The following is a 20580-nucleotide window of genomic DNA, read 5'->3' as shown; positions in this document are numbered from 1 at the left end:
AACATTCACTGTCTTCTTGGTAAGCAACTCCAGTGTAGATTTGGTCTTGTGATTTAGGTCATTGTCCTGCTGAAAGGTGAATGAATAATTAATAATAACATCACCATGCTCAAAGGGATATTTGTCTGCTTTAAAAAAAAATACCCATCTACCAATAGGTGCCCTTCTTTGCGAGGCATTAGAAAACCTCCCTGGTCTTTGTGGTTGAATCTGTGTTTGAAATGTAATGCTCGACTGAGGGTCCTTACAGATAATTGTATGTGCGGGGCACAGAGAAGGTAGTCATTCAAAAATCATGTTAAACACTATTAATGCACACAGAGTGAGTCCATGCAACTTATTATGTGACTTAAAACATTTTTTACTTCAGAAATTATTTAGGCTTGCCATAAAAAAAGGGGTTTTCATTTTATATTAATTTGTAAACATTTAGAAGAAACATAATTGCTCTTTGGCATTATGGGGTATTGTGTGTAGGCCAGTGACAAAAACAAATCAATTTAATCTATTTTAAATCCTAGCTTTAACGAAACAAAATGTGGGAAAAGTAAAGAGGTGTGAATACTTTCTGAAGGCACTGTAGCTTAAATACTATTTAAAAACACCAGATTGCCCATAGTGGGATATTCAGTACAATGAAATCAGTGTATTTTTCACCATATAAGATACAATACAACATTAGAAAACTGCCTTCTTGGTCCATGTACTGGGATATAAGGGAAAATGGTGTATTCTTATTTATCAGGATGCCTACACCTCTACTGTTACTACAGTAGGCGGCAGCATAGGCCTCTCCAACCCAGGTCCTCTATGAATATTCACATGTATCTCTTGCAGTAAAACCACATGACAATCTCTTTAACTCTCCTGTTGTATTTGTTTCATGTTAATTAATTCCGTGTTCCCGGTCCAAAATGACCGCCCCCGTTATAGCTGATTATAAATCCATAATAATACATATATTATCACCTAATGTTGTGTTAGATCTTTTTATCAACTTAACTTCTTGTGAACATTACAAGTTTCAAACTTCTATTTGCTATTTATGGCCTGTACGCCTTATTGACCTGAGCTCAAACAACTAGTTTTTGAGTAAAAAAAGCATAATGTACGGATTATTTTGACTATAACAAATACTCAGATGAAATATATTGGGCTATTTATCACAGACTACTTTGTGTCAAAGTTTAACAAGGACTCTCTCCTCCTCACCAGTGTCATGATCAAAGATATGATCAAGAGCCTCACATACAGTATATCGTTTGGTCATTGTGCTGCCACAGAATGAATTGTGAGCAAGGCCTCGAAAAAGCTTTATATACCAGAGCTGCAAGAAAAGTTCTATATATTATTGAAACAATGTTGCGATTGTTTGTGAGAATGCCAACAGGTGTGGTTCCCATGGGGGAAAGATTCTATTGGGGAAAGGTTCCTGTGGGGGTTGCCATGGAAGCCAAGAAGGGGAGTGAGGTGTGTGTGTGTGTGTGTGTGTGTGTGTGTGTGTGTGTGTGTGTGTGTGTGTGTGTGTGTGTGTGTGTGTGTGTGTGTGTGTGTGTGTGTGTGTGTGTGTGTGTGTGTGTGTGTGCGTGTGTGTGTGTGCTCAAACAAACATGCATGTGAGGGTCTGGGAAAGGAAGTGTGTCCATCTGATGAATGGGCATGTGTCTGAACTCAATTTTATACACTAATTGTAGTCTCACCCATTCATTTCTAAAGACCTGTCATTTTTGACTGGGAACAAAAGTCCTCAACTGGCAGCTTCATTAAATAGTACCCGCAAAACACCCGTCTCAACGTCAACAGTGAAGAGGTGACTCCGGGATGCTGGCCTTCAAGGCAGTTGCAAAGAAAAAGCCATATCTCAGACTGGCCAATAAAAATAAAATATTAAGATGGGCAAAAGAACACAGACACTGGACAGAGGAACTCTGCCTAGAAGGCCGGCATCCCGGAGTCGCCTCTTCACTGTTGACGTTGAGACGGGTGTTTTGGGGGGTACGATTTAATGAAGCTGCCAGTTGAGGACTTGGTGAGGCGTCTGTTTCTCAAACTAGACACTCTAATGTACTTGTCCTCTTGCTCAGTTGTGCACCGGGGCCTCCCACTCCTCTTTCTATTCTGATTAGAGCCAGTTTGCGCTGTTCTGTGCTGGGAGTAGTACACAGCGTTGTACGAGATCTTCAGTTTCTTGGCAATTTCTCACATGGAAGAGCCTTCATCTCTCAGAACTGAAGAGACCGACAAGTTTCAGAAGAAAGTTCTTTGTTTCTGGCCATTTTGAGCCTGTAATCGAACCCACAAATGCTGATGCTCCAGATACTCAACTAGTCTAAAGAAGGCCAGTTTTATTGCTTCTTTAATCAGAACAACTGTTTTCAGCTGTGCTAACATAATTGTAAAATGGTTTTCTAATGATCAATTAGCCTTTTAAAATAATCAACTTGGATTAGCTAACACAACGTGCCATTGGAACACAGAAGTGATGGTTGTTGATAATGGGCCTCTGTACGCCTATGTAGATATTACATTAAAAATCAGCCGTTTCCAGCTACAATAGTCAATTACAACATTAACAATGTTTGCACTGTATTTCGGATCAATTTGATGTGATTTTAATGGACACAAAATGTGCTTTTCTTTCAAAAACAAGGACATTTCTAAGTGGCCCCAAACATTTGAACGGTAGTGTACATTACATATATAGAGCCTGTGATTATGTGGACTGAGCAGACACAACAGAGAACACACAAAAAACATAAAGCAAAGAACTTCTTTGTACTTTGAGGCACTATGCCTTCTTAGAGCTTTTAAGCACCAACTCCTCTCCTAATGAACCGAAAGACTGTAGATTATGTCATTATACACACATTGGAGGAAGACTGGCACTTAATAAGTACTGTCGTCAGTTTGTATTACCTTGTAAATTACATTAACGTACAGTGGCTGGTGGGGGTCAACTTGGGGAGAGTGGGTCCACCGAGATAGTGGGATGAAGTCCCCACACACACTTCAGAGAAGTCTCCACTCTCACCAATAACCACCATTGAATCATAACTGTAATGACAAACAAGGACTCGACATCCTCTCCTAATCTGTCCAGAACTCTTTATTCATTTTACTGCAGGTTTGCAAGTCACAAAATCAAATGCAATTACATTATAGTATAGCATATAGTATAGTTAAATTGTTCCTTCTCCCTCTCCCATGCCAAACCTCTCCGCCTTCCCCTCCCAGTTTTCTTCCCCCTTTCCCACACCCAAGCCAAGCTTATCATCCCCTCCCATCCTTGCCCTCCCTTACCCACCCAGGCAAAGTTTATCATCCATATATCGACTTACTCATCCATTCTCCTTCATTCACGTACAGCATATACCCCATGCAGCCACCCACCCATTCTCTCCCACCCTCCTACACATATTCACCCTCCTTCACACTCCCATTCATATGCACAGACACATACACACACATAGACCCACTCACACCCAGTGGTGTAAAGTACTTAAGTAAAAATACTTTAAAGTACTACTTACGTCGTTTTTTGCGGTATCTGTTCTTTACTATTTATATTTTTTGACTTTTACTCCACTACATTCCTAAAGAGTATAATTGTCACGTTCTGACCTTAGTTTCTTTTTATGTCTTTGTGTTAGGTTGGTCAGGGCGTGAGTTGGGGTGGGTAGTCTATGTTCTGTTTTCTATGTTGTTCTATTTCTATGTCTGGCCTGATATGGTTCTCAATCAGAGGCAGCTGTCGATCGTTGTCTCTGATTGGGAGCCATATTTAGGTAGCCTGTTTTCCCCATTTTGGTTGTGGGTGTTTGTTTTCTGTTTAGTGTATGTTCACCTGGCAGAACTGTTTCATTTTCGTTTTTTCCTCGTTGTTGTTTTGTGTAGTGTTCAGTTTTAATTAAATATGACGAACACTAACCACGCTGCATTTTGGTCCTCTTCTCCTTCCACCAACGAGAATCGTTACAATAATGTACTTTTTACTCGTTACATTTTCCCTGACACCCAAAAGTACTAGTCCCATTTTCAATGCTTTGCAGGACAGAAAAATTGTCTAATTCACGCACTTATAAAGAGAACATCCCTGGTCATCCCTACTACCTCCGATCTGGCGGACTCGCTAAACACAAATGCTTAGTTTGTAAATGATGTCTGAGTGTTGAACTGTGCCCCTGGCTATCCGTAAATTAAAATAACAAGAAAATAGTGTCATCTGGTTTGCTTAATATAAGCCATTTGAAATGATTTATACTTTTACTTTTGATACTTAAGTACATTTCGAAGTAGTATTTTACTGGGTGACTTTCACTTTTACTTGAGTCATTTTCTTTTAAGGTATATTTACTTTTACTCAAGTATGACAATTGGGTACTTTTTCCACCACTGCTCACACCTATAGAACAATTATTGACATACATGCTATATTTAAGCAATAAGGCACGAGGGGGTGTGGTATATGGCTTTTCTTAGACACGACGCAACGCGGAGTGCCCAGACACAGCCCTTACCCGTGGTATATTGGCTATATACCACAAACAAAGGTGCTTTATTGCTATTATAAACTGGCTACCAACGTAATTAGAGCAGTAAAAATAAATGTTTTGTCATACCCGTGGTATACGGTCTGATATACCACGGCTGTCAGTCAATCAGCATTCAGGGCTCGAACCACCCAGTTTATAATTTCTCTTTTGTATTGTCTTTTCAGTGTACATGTAGCTCATTGGCATCGGCTACTTCTATCGTTACTTACTAGAAAAGAGCAATTACTTGGGGATAGTAGAGTTTAGAATGTATTGGGGGAAGGGGAAAATAATATTGTCTCAACTTAGACATCACCATGTCTGATTATCGATTAGTACGTCATGGAAGTTAGAAAGGAAGGATGCCATTTAAAGGTAATAAAACAAGCCCTGAATTTTTACACTAATCAAACAAGTTGTGTAAATATGGATTATAATCATTCTCAATGGAAAATCCCCATTGAGAGTACTTTGGGTAGGGTTGCAAACTTTCCCAAAATTCCCATAAATGCTGTTTGGAGGATTCCTGGGATTTCTGGAAAACCAGGGAATTTGCGGGAAAAGATACCAGAATGTTGTAACCCTAGCCTCGAGAAACAGGCAGTTACACACTCTTACCTGATGAGGCCGGGCCTCTCTGTCCACAAAGTGGTCCTGATCGGTTCCCTCCAGAGCCTTGTACTGCTCTAAGTTCTGATCCATTTCCACATGCTCTGGGTTGGCCTGGAAATAGGTGTGGGCCGCCGCCGCTGCCTTGTCCAACTGCTTCAGCTATACAGGAGAGGGGGAGAGAGAGAGCGAAAGACAGCGAGAGAGAGAGAAAGAAAGAGAGCGAGAGAGAGAGAGAGCGAGAGAGAGAGAAAGGAAGAAAGAGAGCGAGAGAGAGAGAGAGAGAGAGCGAGAGAGAGAAAGAAAGAAAGAGAGCGAGAGAGAGAGAGCGAGAGAGAGAGGCATTAGCACAGATATCCATGAAAACCACTACACATGAGCCAGCTGCACCTGGCTGACAAATAGCTGCTTTTAGCCAAACATAGCCTTTCCCAGGGTCAAATTCATTGCGCCACAGTTGGAGAAATAAACCACACACAGATAATATAGTCCTGTAGTCCAGCTGTCTCGAGCAGGGCAGTGTGGCCATGTGGAATACTTTGGTGTGGCCGAGGTAAGTACAGGACAGTGGAGTATATTAATGACAGTGTTCACCTCAGGAAATGGAAGTGGAGACACACCCTAACCCGCCTCCTCATCACCACTCCCTTCACATGGAATATAGAGGATGGCACAGGTCTCACACCAAGATGATAACACCGTCTCATTAGAGACGAGATCGAGATCTAAGGACATGATCACTTCTACTGAAGTGGCCCCTTCAATTACCTGTAATCATGCCCCAGGCACTGACCACAAAGTCTTTGACGACATGTATGCTGACAGGGCAGAGACTGCAGAAGCAATCAAATGAAGTAAATGTGGCATATACCGTGCCATTCACAGTTTGGGTTAAGGCCATGACCTGACCTCACACATTTATTTGTACAAAATATAGTGTTAAGATTTAGGGTTGGCGTGGAATCTACTGCACTAACAGAGAGTGGCATATCACAAGCCACAGTTCGAAGAAGACCTTAAAACCAGTGCTGACTTGAGCATAAAAATACTCTTTCATTAAGTTATCTAGTTTGCAATATCAATGGTTCTGGTTGAGCAGGAGACGAGCAGGAGAGAAGAAGCGTGACTTTTAGAAGGACACATTGTTCCCGTTTACTTCCCGTCGGCATGGAAACTCACCATCCATTCCATCAATGTCACCCCAAATGATGGATTTGCTTCCTTCATCTGGAAACGTGGGAGTCATACATTTGGGCACATTAGCATGAAATAATTATCCCAATCACAAGGATTTTCTTCCATTACAGAAAAAAATGCATCAAGAATAAACACAGAAGGATAAAACTGGGCCTCTCGAGCATCTTTGACTCCTATCAGAGGCCTCCCGAACAAGACAACAGAGACGTGGGGGTGTTTGAGGAGAAGTGCTGTGGATACTGTACAGACCTCGGGGCTGCTGGTCTAAATGAGCTCATGGTAAAAATGGTAAAAGCCAGCTGCTGCTATTTCTCAGGCTTGGCAGCCTGCCGACGCTGTCTCCGCTAAGAAGTGCTCTGAACTCTCACTTGGGTTCCATGTTTGTAACGAGTCAACGACCTGTGTGACATTCGTTGGGGGATCATTGACTACAAGTAGGTCTGTTTGACGCTCATATTTACCCAGAAATGTAGTGGTCTTCTAATGGTTCTGGAAGACAGTAGCTCTTAAAATGTTAGGGCCAAAACCCTAAAGCTTTAAGAATGTTCTTGAAAACATGATATTTCCATTGTTCTTTTGACAAATGGAAAAAAACAACGTTTCTTTCCTCTGAAATAGCCATGACACACTAGTAGGTCCCACACCACCATTTGGGGAACTGACTCAAAGGCTCCACAGCTGTTGAATATAACCAGACTAACAGCATCATTCACTAACAACCCACTCTAATAGGCTAGCTGCAGACCCGAGCGCATTCCCACGTGCCGTGAAATGTGAGGTCTTAATTCTGCCTTCACAAGCGCCGCTGTACTTAGGACGCAATGTTTTGGCTCTACAGTTAAGAAGCCCATATCTCCCTCCCTCCATCCCTCCCTCCCTCTCTCCCTTCACAATAAAGGGTCGTAAAACCTCCAATGTCACTTTTTAATTCCCCTTTTTCGAACGTTTAACCTACCTGCCCGTGTCAGATAAGGAAACGCAGCTTAAGAGATTGTATCACATCAAAAGGTAAAGGCATGGTTTTGCTCCAGCTCCTGCTGCGGCCTGTGTTGGTTGCGTGAAGAGCTCTCCGGGTGCTATCAGATCTGATCAAATCGCTGTCAAGTCCTGACAAAGCAAGATCTTTGCCAATCTTTCCCTAGGACATTCCCAGAAAAAACAACCACCTTTTCACAATAGCTCACATCAAGATGTGGCATGTCATGGCCTAAGAAACATGCCCAGGACAGAGATGGACAGACACTCAACATCGCAGGGATACAACAACACACTCCCAAGAGATTAGAAATGCTTCACAGACCTCTGTCTGTGTGGGAGCGAGGGTAAGCGAGAGAAAGAGAGAGAGACAGAGAGAGAAAGAGAGAGATTATGGTCAGTGGCAGCGGGCGAGCAAGCAGCAGAGGTTGCTTCCTGCTTAGCGTCCAAGGAATAAGTGTATGAGACAGTGAGCTCTGTCTAGCTGAGGATCTCACGTGGTGCAACGTTAGCTCCGTCTCGTAAGAAGGGAGGTGACTATATGACCCTGCTCATTTTAAATCCTTCCTATACTCGTTAAAAACAGGTGCTGGTTTGAATGGTCTGAGACCAAAGACCAGGCTCCAAGCTTGTAACTCCACTGTCAGCTCTAGGCTCTTTCCTGACTAGGAAGGCTGGCCGCAAAGTCCTTATCTGGGTGCTGTGCTGATCAACAATCTCCTCTCTTTTTTTCCTTCTCTTTTTGTGACGCAGCCACGGAGAGGAGCAGGGGAAAGAAAAGCTGTGTGGACATGCTTGGTTACCTCTGAAAGGCCAAAGAGCGAACTGGTTTCGACTACATTCCTGCACTGTCCACCTCTCCCCCGTGCTGCCCAGGCTGAGGCTAAGGACCTATAGGCAAGAGGACAGCCAGAGGGACGATGGAGGCATTTTTGTGTCCCATCCAAATGCTGACCTCTCCACTTTTCCGGTAATCATGATGAATTCCGCTGGACTTCTCTCCGTCCGAGAGCTAGAGCCAAGGATGGGGCTGTGACGTTCAGGAGAGGGGCTGGGTGGAATCCAGCCACCTGTGGAGTGTCTAGGCCCACCTGCTGTTCTGCTCCACGACTCTCCCCAGTCCTCCCCCTAACGCCTCAGAAAGGCAGGGTCAGGAGAAAGGGGTATTAAGTCCAGCTGCAGCACAAACACAGCTGTGTCTCAGCACTGCCAGATCTATTGTCCCGAGACATGAGAGAGACTAGAGAGAGAAAGCGGAGGAGGATACTCAATCTGACGCATGGCAGCAGCACACTGCCATCCGGCTTTGATCATGAGAAGCCACAATACCATCGTAAATCTGTGATCACAATTCTGCACAACCGTTAACGTTAGCAAAGTACCAAAAGTAACGTTTTTACAACTTTTTAAATCTACCTTGTGTGAAGTAGTTTCCTCTAAGAAAAACACAGTTCCAGAAAATTGTGCAATTAAATAGAACATAGCAAAGGGAGGGTGAAGGTTCGCTATGAAAACTGCAGTATAAGGACCTCAGGGGTATTCCATAGGCAACATACAGGACTGGGCAGCTGTGCTGAGAGACTCATTCTCTATAGTGATAATAGATTTACAGTGATACTCCGCAGTGCTGACCTCAAACATCCAGTGATGTCACTGGTTTATGGAAAGAGAAAATATCTGTGATGCTGGAGGGGCTAAGAGGAGACTGCCAGGAGTACAGTATCACACTGTATACTGAACAAAATTAGAAACACAACATGTAAAGTGTTGATCCCATGTTTCATGACCTGAAATAAAAGATAGCAGAAATGTTCCATACTCACAAAACACTTATTTCTCTCAAATTATGTGCACATCCCTGTTAGTGAGCATTTCTCCTTTGCCAAGATAATCCATCCACCTGACGGGTGTGGCATATCAAGAAGCTGATTAAACAGCATGATCATTACACAGGTTCACCTCGTGCTGGGGACAATAAAAGGCCACTTTAAAATGTGCAGTTTTGTCACATCACACAATGCCACAGTCTCAAGTTTTGAGGGAGAGTGCAATTGTCATGCTGACTGCAGGAATGTCCACCAGAGCTGTTGCCAGGGATTTAATGTTCATTTCTCTACCATAAGCTGCCTCCATTGTCGTTTTAGAGAATACGTCAGTACGTCCAACCGGCCTCAAAACCGCAGACCACGTGTAACCTCGCAAGCTCAGGACCTCCACATCCGGCTTCTTCACCTGCAGGATCGTCTTAGACCAGCCACCCGGACAGCTGATGAAACTCAGGAGTATTTCTGTCTGTAATAAAGCCCTTTTGTGGGGAAAAACTCATTTTGATTGGCTGGGCCTGACTCCTCAGTGGGTGGGCCGCGCTCCCAAGTGGGTGTGCCTATGCCCTCCCAGGCCCACCCAAAGGCTGCACCCCTGCCCAGTCATGTGAAATCCATCGATTAGGGCCTAATGAATGTATTTCAATTGATCGATTTCCTTACACGAACTGTAATTCCGTAAAACCATTGAAATGGTTGCATGTTGTGTTGATATTTTTGTTCAGTATAGTAAAGCATGACGCAAGCACTCAGATATTTCACAAAAAACATCTGCACACAAATCAAACCCCCAAATTAGTCAAAATATCCCCCCGAGGATGACATTGCAGGCCCAGTGCGAATAGATCAACTTTTTAAAGAGGGATTACAGCACTACCAAATAGCACTATGGAATAACATGATCAAATACTGCCAAGCATATCACAATTATTTCCAATATCAAGCAGGAAGACTCGTATGGAAGAGTGATGTTAGATTAGCCACATCTTTAGTTTTTTTTTGTGACAACTCCTAGATCACAATCTCTACTACATGTGTCGGGGGTTGTCCCCCGCTGTGTTGAGTTGCCTTGGCGACAGTCCATTACCAAACATAGGACCCCGGGACCAGGTTGAGAAGGGGATATCTGAGGAGGGGTTAGGGGTAATGAGAAAACCACACTCTTCGAACAGATTCACTACGATGCTGATATAGACAGTCTACTTGTAGTAAGTTATGCAAAATAGATCAATTACTTTCAGCCGACCTTTCAGTTTACCGCCCGATCTTTGTTATCAACAGCTCCTTAAGACAGTAAGACTTTTCCCACAACTGTCACGCCCTGACCATAGTTTGCATTGTATGTTTCTATGTTTTGTTTGGTCAGGGTGTGATCTGAGTGGGCATTCTATGTTGTATGTCTAGTTTGTCTGTTTCTATGTGTTTGGCCTGATATGGTTCTCAATCAGAGGCAGGTGTTAGTCGTTGTCTCTGATTGGGAGCCATATTTAGGTAGCCTGTTTTGTCTTTGTCGGTTGTGAGTGATTGTTCCTGTTCTCCTGTGTTTACTATTACGTGACTGTTACGTTTTCGTTCGTTTGTCGGTTTATTGTTTTGTTCGTCGTTTAAGTATTCTTATTAAAATGAATACTCACCACGCTGCATCTTGGTCCTCCTCTCTTTCGCCCGACGAAGAACGTTACAACAAAATATTTGATTTTCCCTTTCATATTTAAAAAAATCAATCAATCAATACACACCAGCATCACCTGTTTACGCTTCAAAGCTAACAACCGTAACAACCTTACCACTAACCATCAGGCATCGAACACAGAGTCCTTGTATAGTAACCACATGTTTTTCCCCTCATGAATTTCAAAGGTGCACCTGTAATGGGGAAATAACTAGTGCCCAGTATGCGCCCTCACTCTGTCCTCCCTACAGAAAACGAACCTGTGTTATAGCCCTAGTCGGGCCGCCCTGCCATTCTCGCTGAGTAAAAACCTATTGATGTGGGATCGGCGAGAAGCCAAGTCAAATGGCCATTTGCATGTTTCTCTCCCCATGAGCCTCACACTCACTTCAGAAATATGTAAATAGTGCAGTAGCCAGGTCAAAGACACAGCGGGGCTGTGATGACGAGCACGTATCCCTCCGACACAAATTGACCGGAGACAAGAGACAGGGGTCGGCGTCAAGGCTAGAGTCAGCAGTAATCACCAACCAGGCAACCAGCAACCACTGTCTTCCCACAAACTTGGAAGAACTGGGGAAATCTGGCAGTGACTGGCCTGCACACATATGAATAAAATCCCTAAGTAAGCTGCTTTCTAAAACACAGAAAATATCTTAGACTAGAAGACTCTAGGTCAGATTCCCCAACTGGCAGGGTTCCCCCAATTTGGCCCATGGGTGGTTTTATTTGCCCAAGATTTGCCCAAGATTTCTGAGCAAAGAGAATAATACTAATAATAATTGTAAAAAATTGTTGAGAATTTTAACTGTTGGACATAAAATAATGTAAAAACACCAGGAAATCATTTTAATTTCGGAAATCTGTTCCCAAGAATTCCCACACATAATATAGAGACACATACAAATGTAAGCAAGGTTTGAAATAATTACGTTTTAGGCAAATATTATATCTGTTTGGGCTTCTTGCAGTCAATTTATTTGCAGTCTACAAATTATTTGTAGTTACTGTATGTTCCGGCCTTCCGACCATCCTCTCCAGAAAAAAATTGTCCCTTGACTGAATCTAGTTGATGACCCCTGCTCTAGGTCATTGGCAGGTTATAGGGTCATGGTTTGAGTTTTAGTACCCTGGACTCTAGAACAGAAGGCCAGAATCAAAGAGTGCCTTAAGCCTTAACTCTTGGAGACTGCTGGCGGTTTACGGCCTACCGGAGTTCTAGAGTAGAGCTTGTGGGTCTATAAAAGTCTAAGGTTTTGGATGCACACATACCATCACCTCTATGGATCTCTTCATTTCTGGCATGGAGATTGACCCCATTGAGAAAATGTACTTGTCTTCTACTTGTTTTATCGGAGGAATCATGCCGGGATTTACCGTATGCCAAAAGTCCACAGTACTGTATGCTAGGTCAGGACACAAATGGAAACAGCCAGCTTCCATCCTCATCCAGGCTAACAATTCAGGCTTCAATGGGGACCAGTAGAATAACAACACCCTAACTACGCACTAATAGCATTTAGCGCCTGTAGTGCTTGGGGTGTCAAATGTATGCCCGTGGCTATTACAAGTAGAAACATTTCTCACTGCTGCTATTAAACACCCGGCCTAGTCTGCTAAGCCTCCACTGACAGACGTTTGACCGTTGCGAAAAAGGTCTTTAAAACGATTACTGTTTCTCTCAAAGAAGTACTGTCCAGTGAGTTCCTTGGCCCCAGTACTTAGCATAGTACACATTCCAGCAGCAGATATGTCTGTATGATAACAACAGCAGCCAATAATGGTTTTAAGGCCTCGTAAGGGAATAGCTGCCAAGCACTGCTAACTAGGGTCATGTTAGAAGTCAAACATCTCTGCCAGAGAACGTGTCTAAGAGGAAACGCCGCTTCGATGATATGCATTGTTTGATTTGATTGTTTTTTTTGTTGATGATATCCGTTATCTCTAAAGATGTAATGACCTGTGTTTATACATGGCCAGGCATAACCAGTAGGGCTATTCCATGTGTTTATATCGCTGAAGGACCTAGACTTTCTGGTATTGTTCTTGAGAACCTGCTGTCCTCAACTGTCCCTGAAATGGAAGGCTCTAGATGGAAGGTGACGAAATTATAACATACACTACCATTCAAAAGTTTGGGATCACTTAGAAATGGCCTAGTTTTTGAAAGAAAAGCACATTTTGTGTCCATTAAAATAACATCAAATTGATCAGAAATACAGTGTAGACATTGTTAATGTTGTAAATGACTATTGTAGCTGGAAATGGCTGATTTGTAATGGAATATCTACATAGGCGTACAGAGGCCCATTATCAGCAACCATCACTCCTGTGTTCCAATGGCACGTTGTGTTAGCTAATGCAAGTTTATCATTTGAAAAAGCGAATTGATCATTAGAAAACCCTTTTGAAATTATGTTAGCATAGCTGAACTGTTCTGATTAGAGAAGCAATAAAACGGGCCTTCTTTAGACTAGTTGAGTATTTGGAGCATCAGCATTTGTGGGTTCGATTACAGGCTCAAAATGGCCAGAAACAAAGTACTTTCTTCTGAAACTCATCAAGTCTATTCTTGTTCTGAGAAATGAAGGCTATTCCATGCGAGAAATTGCCAAGAAACTGAAGATCTCGTTCAACGCTGTGTACTACTCCCTTAACAGAACAGCGCAAACTGGCTCTAACCAGAACAGAAAGAGGAGTGGGAGGCCCTGGTGCACAACTGAGAAAGAGGACAAGTACATTAGAGTGTCTAGTTTGAGAAACAGACGCCTCACAAAACTTTAACTGGCAGCTTTGTAACGGTCGTCATAGTCGTTCTCCTCCTCAGACGAGGAGGAGCATGGATCGGACCAACACGCAGAGTGGGTAGTGCTCATGATAATTTATTAACTCGAAACTGAACACTAACATGAAACCAAAATAACAAAAATGAATACAACCGACAACAGTCCCGTGTGGCACGAATACAAACACGGAAACAAACACCCACAAAACACACGTGAAACCCAGGCTGCCTAAGTATGATTCTCAATCAGGGACAACGATTGACAGCTGCCTCTGATTGAGAATCATACCCGGCCGAACACAAACATCCCAACATAGAAAATCACACATAGACAAACCCACCCAACTCACGCCCTGACCAACTATATAAATACAAGACAAAAGAAAACAGGTCAGGAACGTGACAAGCTTCATTAAATCGTACCCCCAAAACACCAGTCTCGACGTCAACAGTGAAGAGGCGACTCCGGGATGCTGGCCTTCTAGTTGCAAAGAAAAAGCTATATCTCAGACTGGCCAATAAAAATAAAAGATTAAGATGGACAAAAGAACACAGACACTGGACAGAGGAACTCTGCCTAGAAGGCCGGCATCCCGGAGTCGCCTCTTCACTGTTGATGTTGAGACTGGTGTTTTGCGGGTACTATTTAATGAAGCTGCCAGTTGAGGACTTATGAGGCGTCTGTAAAAATGTGCTTTACTTTCAAAAACAAGGACATTTCGAAGTGACCCCAAACTTGTGAACGGTAATGTAGTTTCTCCAGTCTTCAGTCAAGTCACAAACAACATGAAACAGACCGGCGCTCTACATTCTTTCCACGCATGACGTCATCAAACAACAGTCTATCATCACCTATTGACATTGCATTGATCTTCGCATACATTCCAGTCATCTCTTAGGTCACTATGTAACGTGAATACAATAAGATATACTAAATCTAGACTAGGTGTATCTTATAATATGTTACAATATTTTACTGGTCTGTAAACACAGTGGTTATTTACTGATTAGGCTGGGCCAAGAAAGAGTTGAAGGTTGAGTCCAATTTGGACTGGGGTTTTGCTTAGCCATACAGGGAGGGAAACCACAGAATATCTATAGTATGGTAGTCAGATCAAGAAGATGTTGAGGTCCAGTTGCTATGTGTGTGTGTAGACCAAACATAAGTTTAACATCTTAGTTGCGTAGACACAACATCGGGAGTGCTTAACGCCCAAAAAAATTTGCAAGGAAAAAGTAAAGGAGAGGCAGTAAATATATTAACCCATTTGGAGAGAATGGAACTGATCATGGCACCTTGAATTAAGGTACTTTTCCCACGACTTTAAAATCAATGCCCCAAAAACGTAAGTAGATTAACGTGTGGCTAAAAGCAAACTGTAACAATAGGGATAAATGTGATGTAGCCTGTTCATACATCGCAAACCTTGTTCATAGTTTCCACTGTAAACCTACTGGCTTTGATGGATGCTGCCTGAACGTTTGGGGGAAAAAGAGACTACTGCTTGGCACCTTGATAAAAGCATCTGGTAAAACATCCAAGAAAACTACCACAACCATTCAACAGTGTGTACTGTAAATCATCAACAAATGGGAGTATGATTGAATCTCCATTTGCCCAGAAATCAAATTGGAAATACACTCACTGGTGCTTTAAACAAACAATTTATTTGTATAAATGGGCATTACTAGCTGTAGCAGCTGTCTTCTAGGCAGGAGTATTTGGCATTGGGAACCCCAACTATAGGAAAATGTGTAAATGTTCAATTACCTGAGGTGTTAAAGTATAATAGACAAGGGATTCTGTTGTAAATCTATTAAACGCCTTCTCAGCTCAATTCAGTTCAAAAGTAGGGGAGACTGTAACGGGGGGGCAGTTGTCAAACCTTGAAAAAAGCTAGAGTGATGAAACTCACAGTACATGCACATTTAGGATTTCTCCCTGCTTGAAAAGTTAGTCAAATATCTCACTATTTTCTAATTTTATGGGCAAATGTGTCACGCCCTGACCATAGTTTGCTTTGTATGTTTCTGTTTTGTTTGGTCAGGGTGTGATCTGAGTGGGCATTCTATGTTGTATGTCTAGTTTGTCTGTTTCTGTGTTTGGGCTGATATGGTTCTCAATCAGAGGCAGGTGTTAGTCGTTGTCTCTGATTGGGAACCATATTTAGGTAGCCTGTTTTGTCATTGTGGGTTGTGGGTGATTGTCTATGTTAGTTGCTTGTGTCAGCACATTTCTTATATAGCTTCACGGTCGTTGTTCGTTTATTGTTTTGTATAGTTTGTTCAGTGTTCTCTGTTTATTAAATTCATGATGAAAACATACCACGTTGCATTTTGGTCCTCCGAATCCTTCCAACTACTCCTCCTCAGACGAGGAGGAAGACGAACGTGACAAAATGTTTGTTCTCTTTTTTCAAGTTTTAATTTTTTACATTTAATTTATTACACTCATATAACAGTAAATAGAAATCCATAAGTATACAACATATTAATGGATAGGAGCAACAAAATAAAAACATATTTGAGCCAAATTATGAAAACAAGTGATTTTAACTTGAAGATTGTATGAATTATACATGAATTATACAAACACTAACTCTCCAGCCTTGGGGACCAGTAGAGTGTCAAAGAAGTTGTAAACAGGTATAATATAGGCACCATCTGTCACGAATCCCGCCGAGGATGGTGCCTCTTCCTGTTCGGGCGGCGCTCGGCGGTCGTCGTCACCGGCCTACTAGCTGCCATCGATTCTTTTCTTTTTGTTTCTCAGAGGGGGGGTACTGTCACGAATCCCGCCGAGGATGGTGCCTCTTCTGTTCGGGCGGCGCTCGGCGGTCGTCGTCACCGGCCTACTAGCTGCCATCGATTCTTTTATTTTTGTTTCTGTTAGTTTGGGCTGATTGTGTGCACCTGTTTTGAGTTTAGTTTGGTGGGTAGGCTATTTAAGGGCAGGTAGCCCGCTGGCTGTTGTGCGGGCTTGTATTCTGTTATGTATGATGATGGACACGCTCCTCCATAGTTGGGAGAGGGGTGGTCGCTGCTCCTGCTGACTCCATATGGTGGTGCGGGCTTCTGTCAGAGCTGCTAGGAGTACTGGGTGGATGGAGTCAAGCGCAGAGAGCAGGTTTCAAGAACGTGGATTTATTTTCCAATACACAGGGAAAATGATCATGCCCTAAAACACACGGGCGCATGAAAAGACGAGTCCAAAAACACCGGACTAAACTGTTCCGAGAAAATAACAAAATCCACATTACAAAATCCAACACCAACATAACAGAATACAAGCCCGCACAACAGCCAGCGGGCTACCTGCCCTTAAATAGCCTACCCACCAAACTAAACTCAAAACAGGTGCACCCAATCAGCCCAAACTAACAGAAACAAAAAGAAAAGAATCGATGGCAGCTAGTTTGACGACGACCGCCGAGCGCCGCCCGAACAGGAAGAGGCACCATCCTCGGCGGGATTCGTGACACCATCAGACTATTCAGATGTTTTAAGAGGAAACGAATGGCCATGCACAAACATGTGCGTTACTGTTGTTATAGGTTACTAGTGATGGGAGGAAACATTGTAGTTACATATCGCAATATTATTTTTGGACAACATTATATTGTTGGATATTTGACTCCAAGTATTAATTTCTATTGTTCATCCTATAGCTTCTTATCAGTCTTCTTTTAAAATAGAAAGACAATATTTTATCAGCACTTTTATTTCCCTGACTTCACATGCTCTCGTCTTTTTGCAGCGTACATACACTGAGTATAACAAACATTAGGAACAACTTCCTAATATTGAGTTGCGCCCCTGCCCTCAGACCTCAGAACAGCCTCAATTCGTCGGGGCATGGACTCTAAAAGGTTTCAAAAGAGTTCCACAGGGATGCTGGCCAATGTTCCTTCAAAACATTTTTGATACTGAGCAAATTTCAGGTCTGCTGAACAAACTTTAACGTTCAGCGCACGTTTACTGTGAACACTGAGGCTGTACCCGCTTTAAGTTACAGTTTTAACTTTAGGCTACTGTGGCTATGTGATCATAATGTAGGCCTACCAGAGTGGCCTACCATTCAAAATAACGACCTACATTCCATGAGACTTTTGAAAAAAACAAACATGCAGGGTGTTGAAATTAATCCTTCAGACACGGAGACTGAAAATGTTGTTGTGTTGTTTGATGCAAGAAAAGACTTGACAAAATCAAATGCATTATTATTCCAATACCATTATTACAGAGAATCAGACAAATTATGCTACCCTCTGCCTATTGGCTAATTCGCTTATTCAAGCCTGTCTCAAAATACAACAGTGCCCTTTGAAGACAAAAAAAAAGCTATTTACCTGACTCAAAGATGTCTAGAAATGTATATGTTTTGTGCTCTTGTAGGAAGCCCTCGCTCCCCTATTGCTGACTAAAAATTATCTATAACTGGGCCAACAACTCACTAACTAACAAAGGATATTAACAAAATGTGAACACGTGGCTACATGCAGCTCTCGCTTTTATCTCAAAACAAGCGCATCTACTCACGACCGCTCATGCTGTAAACACAGTCCAGTTCAAAGTAAATGGCACAGATCCATATATTGCAATGGTCTATTTGCATATAGGCCGACTGAAGCTCTGATTGTTTATGCCGCACCGGTCTGTGTAGAGTAGGGGCTGAGTAGTGCGTGTCAATGAAATAGAATCCTACTCCAATGCGTTCTGCCTACAACAAAATCTCTTGCATAGTTCGTTTTGTTTCGGTATGTTGCATTGAAAGTGGCTAATAATGGGTTGATTCGAACACAATTGCTACAGTAAAGGGAAACGTTGATAGTGTAAACAGGGAAAACTCTAGAACAGTGGTCACCAACCTTTTCTGAGTCAAGATCACGGAGTCAAAATGCAGGCTGAGATCTACCGCTCCAATTGTTTTTAACATGATTTAAAAAACGTAATGCAACATCCTTAATGCAACATCAGTAATGCAACATCCATCTTTTAACCTGTGTCCTCCCCTTCATCTACACGGATTGAAGTGGATTTAACAAGTGACATCAATAAGGGATCATAGCTTTCACCTGGATTCACCTGGTCAGTCTATGTCATGGAAAGAGCAGGTGTTCTTAATGTTTTGTATACTCAGTATATAGTGATTGGAACACATGAGGTTGGTGGCACCTTAATTGGGGAGGACAGGCTCGTGGTAATGGCTGGAGCAGAATAGGTGGATGCCGTTCCATTGATTCTGTTCCGGCCATTATTATGAGCCGTGCTACCCTCAGCACAGCCTCCTGTCGTTTGGAACATCAAATCAATACATATAGAATAGTAATTTATATCGTATCGACACCTAAGTATTGTGATAATATCGTAATGTGAGGTCCCTGGGAATTCCCAGGCCTTTTGATTACGTACATAGAAATACACACATTTCTTGGCAAAATCATTACAGTTGAAGTCTGAAGTTTACATAAACCTTAGCCAAATACATTTAAACTCAGTTTCACAATTCCTGACATTTAATCCTAAAAATTAAATGTACAAATTCCCTTTCTTAGGACAGTTAGGATCACCACTTTATTTTAAGAATGTGAAATGTCAGAATAATAGTAGAGAGAATGATATATTTACGCTTTTATCTCTTTCATCACATTCTCAGTGGGTCAGAAGTTTAAATACACTCAATTAGTATTTGGTAGCATTGCCTTAAAATAGTTTAACTTGGGTCAAACGTTTAGGTAGCCTTCCACAAGCTTCCACAATAAGTTGGGGAAATTTTGGCCCATTCCTCCTGACAGAGCTGGTGTAACTGAGTCAGGTTTGTTGGTTTCCTTGCTCGCACACGCTTTTTCAGTTCTGCCCACACATTTTCTACAGGATTGAGGTCAGGGCTTTGTGATGGCCACTCCAATAACTTGACTTTGTTGTCCTTAAGCCATATTGCCACAACTTTGGAAGTATGCTTGGGGGCATTGTCCATTTGCGACCAAGCTTTAACTTCCTGACTGATGTCTTGAGATGTTGCTTCAATATGTCCACATCATTTTCCTTCCTCATGATGCCATCTATTTTGTGAAGTACACCAGTCCCTCCTGCAGCAAAGCACCCCCATGCTTCATGGTTGGGATGGTGTTCTACGGCTTGCAAGCCTCCCCCTTTTTCCTCCAAACATAATGATGGTCATTATGGTCAAACAGTTATATTTTTGTTTCATCAGACCAGAGGACATTTTTCCAAAAAGTACAGTCTTTGTCCCCATGTGCAGTTGCAAACCATAGTCTGACTTTTTTATGGAGCAGTGGCTTCTTCCTTGCTGAGTGGCCTTTCAGGTTATGTCGATATAGGACTCGTTTTACTGTGGATATACATACTTTGTACCCGTTTCCTCCAGCATCTTCCCACGGTTGTCACATTCTGACCTTAGTTCCTTTGTTTTGTTTTTTGTTTTAGTATGGTCAGGGCGTGAGTTGGGGTGGGCTGTCTATGTTAGTTTTTCTATGATTTTATATTTCTGTGTTTGGCCTGATATGGTTCTCAATCAGAGGCAGCTGTCAATCGTTATCCCTGATTGGGAACCATATTTAGGTAGCCTGTTTTCTGTTGGGTTTTGTGGGTGGTTATTTTCAGTCTTTGTGTGTCTGCACCAGACAGAACTGTTTTCGGTTGTTTCTTTGTTGTTTTGTTATTCAGTGTTCAGTTTTGATTATTATTAAATATCATGAACACTTACCACGCTGCACCTTGGTCCTCACCTTCTTCCACCGACGACAGCCGTTACAACGGTTCTTTGCTGTTGTTCTGGGATTGATTTGCACTTTTCGCAACAAAGTACGTTCATCTCTAGGAGACAGAACGCGTCTCCTTCCTGAGCGGTATGACGGCTGCGTGGTCCCACGGTGTTTATACTTGCGTACTATTGTTTGTACAGATGAACGTGGTACCTTCAGACGTTTGGAAATTGCTCCCAAGAATGAACCAGACTTGTGGAGG

General features: G+C 42.4%; 1 protein-coding gene across 1 annotated transcript in view; it reads right to left on the bottom strand.

Annotated features, from left to right (window-relative positions):
* Window positions 1-20580, bottom strand: part of LOC139540719 (prolyl 3-hydroxylase 2-like) — a 101259-nt gene that overhangs the window by 27293 nt on the left and 53386 nt on the right. Inside the window, exon 2 of the mRNA XM_071344627.1 lies at window positions 5151-5303. Within this exon, the coding sequence (XP_071200728.1) occupies window positions 5151-5303 (153 nt within the window). The remainder of the gene's footprint in view (window positions 1-5150; window positions 5304-20580) is intronic.

This window comes from Salvelinus alpinus, chromosome 16 (assembly GCF_045679555.1).
Source record: "Salvelinus alpinus chromosome 16, SLU_Salpinus.1, whole genome shotgun sequence".
NCBI lineage: Eukaryota > Metazoa > Chordata > Actinopteri > Salmoniformes > Salmonidae > Salvelinus > Salvelinus alpinus.
Note: the sequence above shows the minus strand (reverse complement) of the source record. Positions and strands in the feature narration are given on the sequence as shown.